The following is a 2,271-nucleotide window of genomic DNA, read 5'->3' as shown; positions in this document are numbered from 1 at the left end:
AGAGAGAGAGAGAGAGAGAGAGAGAGAGAGAGAGAGAGAGAGAGAGAGAAAGAAAGAGAGAGAAAGAGAGAGAAGGGTGAGAGGAATGTATAATATTATACTTATATATAACAAAATATACAAGAGTTATCCAAAATATTGACATCTTCGATGATGTGATATGAATGGTATTAACAATAGAAATAACATGAAGCATATTTGAAACGAGTCATAGTTCAATAGTGTATAATATTTTGTGAAATCATACGAATAAAATCAAATAGTAATTAGTTGTCTCTTCAAAAACATCGATGATATAATTCATGAGACTTTTCACTTACGATGCTTTATTAGCATTGTTACTGCAATTCAAGAGTATCTAAACGTAAGATAGTAATTTTTCTGAAGTATCTCGGATATTTAGCTTTCTAAATGCCACATGCTTTTCCACTATTTCATTTTAAATGTTTAATATGTCTACATTAGTCATTTGATTCTTACACGAAAGGTCCGTATTAACAGTTGTTACTCAAAATTTGTTTCAAGTAAGATACTCAGATTTGAATTTAAACTAAGGGCCGCATTAATAGTTGTCACTTCAAAACTTGTCTCATGTGAGATACTCAGATTTTTACTCTGAATTAAATCCGAATGGTTCCATTGAATTATATATATGTGACATTATATATATAATCACGATTCAACTGGGAAACTTTCATCTGCCTCTGAACTCAAATCTAAGTATTTAATTTGAGAGAAGTTTCAAATGACGACTATTAGTATGAGCCTTAGACGTGAGTTTGTCATTTGAATTGTATCATATGATGTTAAATTTGTAATTGCGACTCAACTGAAAAATTTACACTTAACTCCAAATCCAAATATCGATCTTTCACTTGAAGTTTCAAGTAACTACTATTAAAACCGGTCTAAGATTCATGTTAATAGTTAAAACTTGTTTCAAGGTGAGATATCCAGATTTAAATTGAAGATAAGATGTGAGCTCTTCAGTTGAATTGCAATTACAAATATAATATATATCGAATATATCGTATGATACAAATAAGCTGGTATAACTTGAGATTCGGATCCGAATACATTACATAAAACAAATTTTAGATAAGAGCTATTAATACGGGCCTTGGACCTCAAGATACGGAGAGAAACAAGCGGGCAATAGCTCACGCTAACGCGTGACGAACCCACTAGTAGTTTGCGCGGACGCAAAGGGAGACGATAGCCCCATTCGTCGTTCCCGCGCAACCCCATTTCCTAATATCGCAAATACTCGTGCGCGCGCTACACGCGTCGCGTATTCGAAGACAGGCTGCTAGTAACGCAGTGCGACGTTTCATTTCATCCGTCAGCGCGAATTGACATCCTTCTGGAGGATGGTCTCCTCTAGGGATCAGCTCTGGCGACGCGAAGCTATCGCCTACGTCTACGTGATTAGGGCGATTAACTTACGCAGCGTATGCGAAGGGTGCGCGATGCGTGGCGGGTAGCAGGGCGACCGTGGCCGCGAGGAGGGCGAAGCTCCAGGAGGCGATGTGAAAGGACCCCATGTTTGTCCCCCGGAGTCGTCGCGGCTGTCCGCGCTCTCGTGAGAAGGAGAAGCACGACACCACCCCGCCGCTGAGATGGCGAGGACGAGGACGGCGACGAGGACTACGTCGACGGCTGTTCCGAGGCGTTGCTACCTGGCGCGTTGACCCGGCGCCTCTCTGCGTGTCGTCCGTGTCTCACCCTCCCTCCCTCCCTCCCGCCCGCCCCGCCCTCTAACCCCCGTCTTACTTCCTCTTCGAGCTCCTCTCCGTGTGCTTTCCGACTCTCCGTTTTCTCTTGAACCTCCCTTGCTTCCCGACGCTTTTCGCTCGATCTTCGGTCTCGTTCGTTGTCGTCACTAACACTCTCACGACGATCCCTTTGTTCTTTTGCGAACACTCGAGCAACGACGTCGACCGGCGATCCGTAATATCGCGGCACTCGATTAACTCGTGACGATAAGACTCCCCTACCGCGAGCGCATCACCCGCTTCGGCCTCGCGAGGTGTGCGACGTCTTCCTTCGCCTGTGCACCTCCGTAACTCGCGCTGAGATTACAATGAGGTGTCTTGCGATTAGCCGTTTTGCGATGAACGGTGATACGCGGAGCAGCAGTCTCGCGAAGGTGTCGAGCGCGACGGTGTCGTCAGCGAACACCCCGCGATCCTGCTCTCAGCTCTTACTTGCGGATCTTCCTGCTCCCGTCTCTCTCTCTCTCTCTCTCTCTCTCTCTCTCTCTCTCTCTCT

At 44.9% G+C, this 2,271-nt stretch overlaps 1 protein-coding gene across 11 annotated transcripts in view; it reads right to left on the bottom strand.

The window, feature by feature from the left end:
- The window catches only part of LOC116853478 (gamma-aminobutyric acid receptor subunit beta), a 148,191-nt gene extending 146,480 nt beyond the window's left edge, over positions 1–1,711 (bottom strand). For all 11 annotated transcript variants that reach the window (XM_032834593.1, XM_032834601.1, XM_032834591.1 and 8 more), the window contains exon 1: positions 1,447–1,711. In XM_032834593.1, coding sequence (XP_032690484.1) covers positions 1,447–1,544 — 98 coding nt within the window. In that variant the 5' untranslated portion in view covers positions 1,545–1,711. The remainder of the gene's footprint in view (positions 1–1,446) is intronic.
- Positions 1,712–2,271: the final 560 nt, after the last annotated feature.

Source organism: Odontomachus brunneus, unplaced genomic scaffold (genome assembly GCF_010583005.1).
Source record: "Odontomachus brunneus isolate Ranch 3 - 2012 unplaced genomic scaffold, Obru_v1 Obru_scaffold_332, whole genome shotgun sequence".
NCBI classification, from domain to species: Eukaryota; Metazoa; Arthropoda; class Insecta; order Hymenoptera; family Formicidae; genus Odontomachus; species Odontomachus brunneus.
Note: the sequence above shows the minus strand (reverse complement) of the source record. Positions and strands in the feature narration are given on the sequence as shown.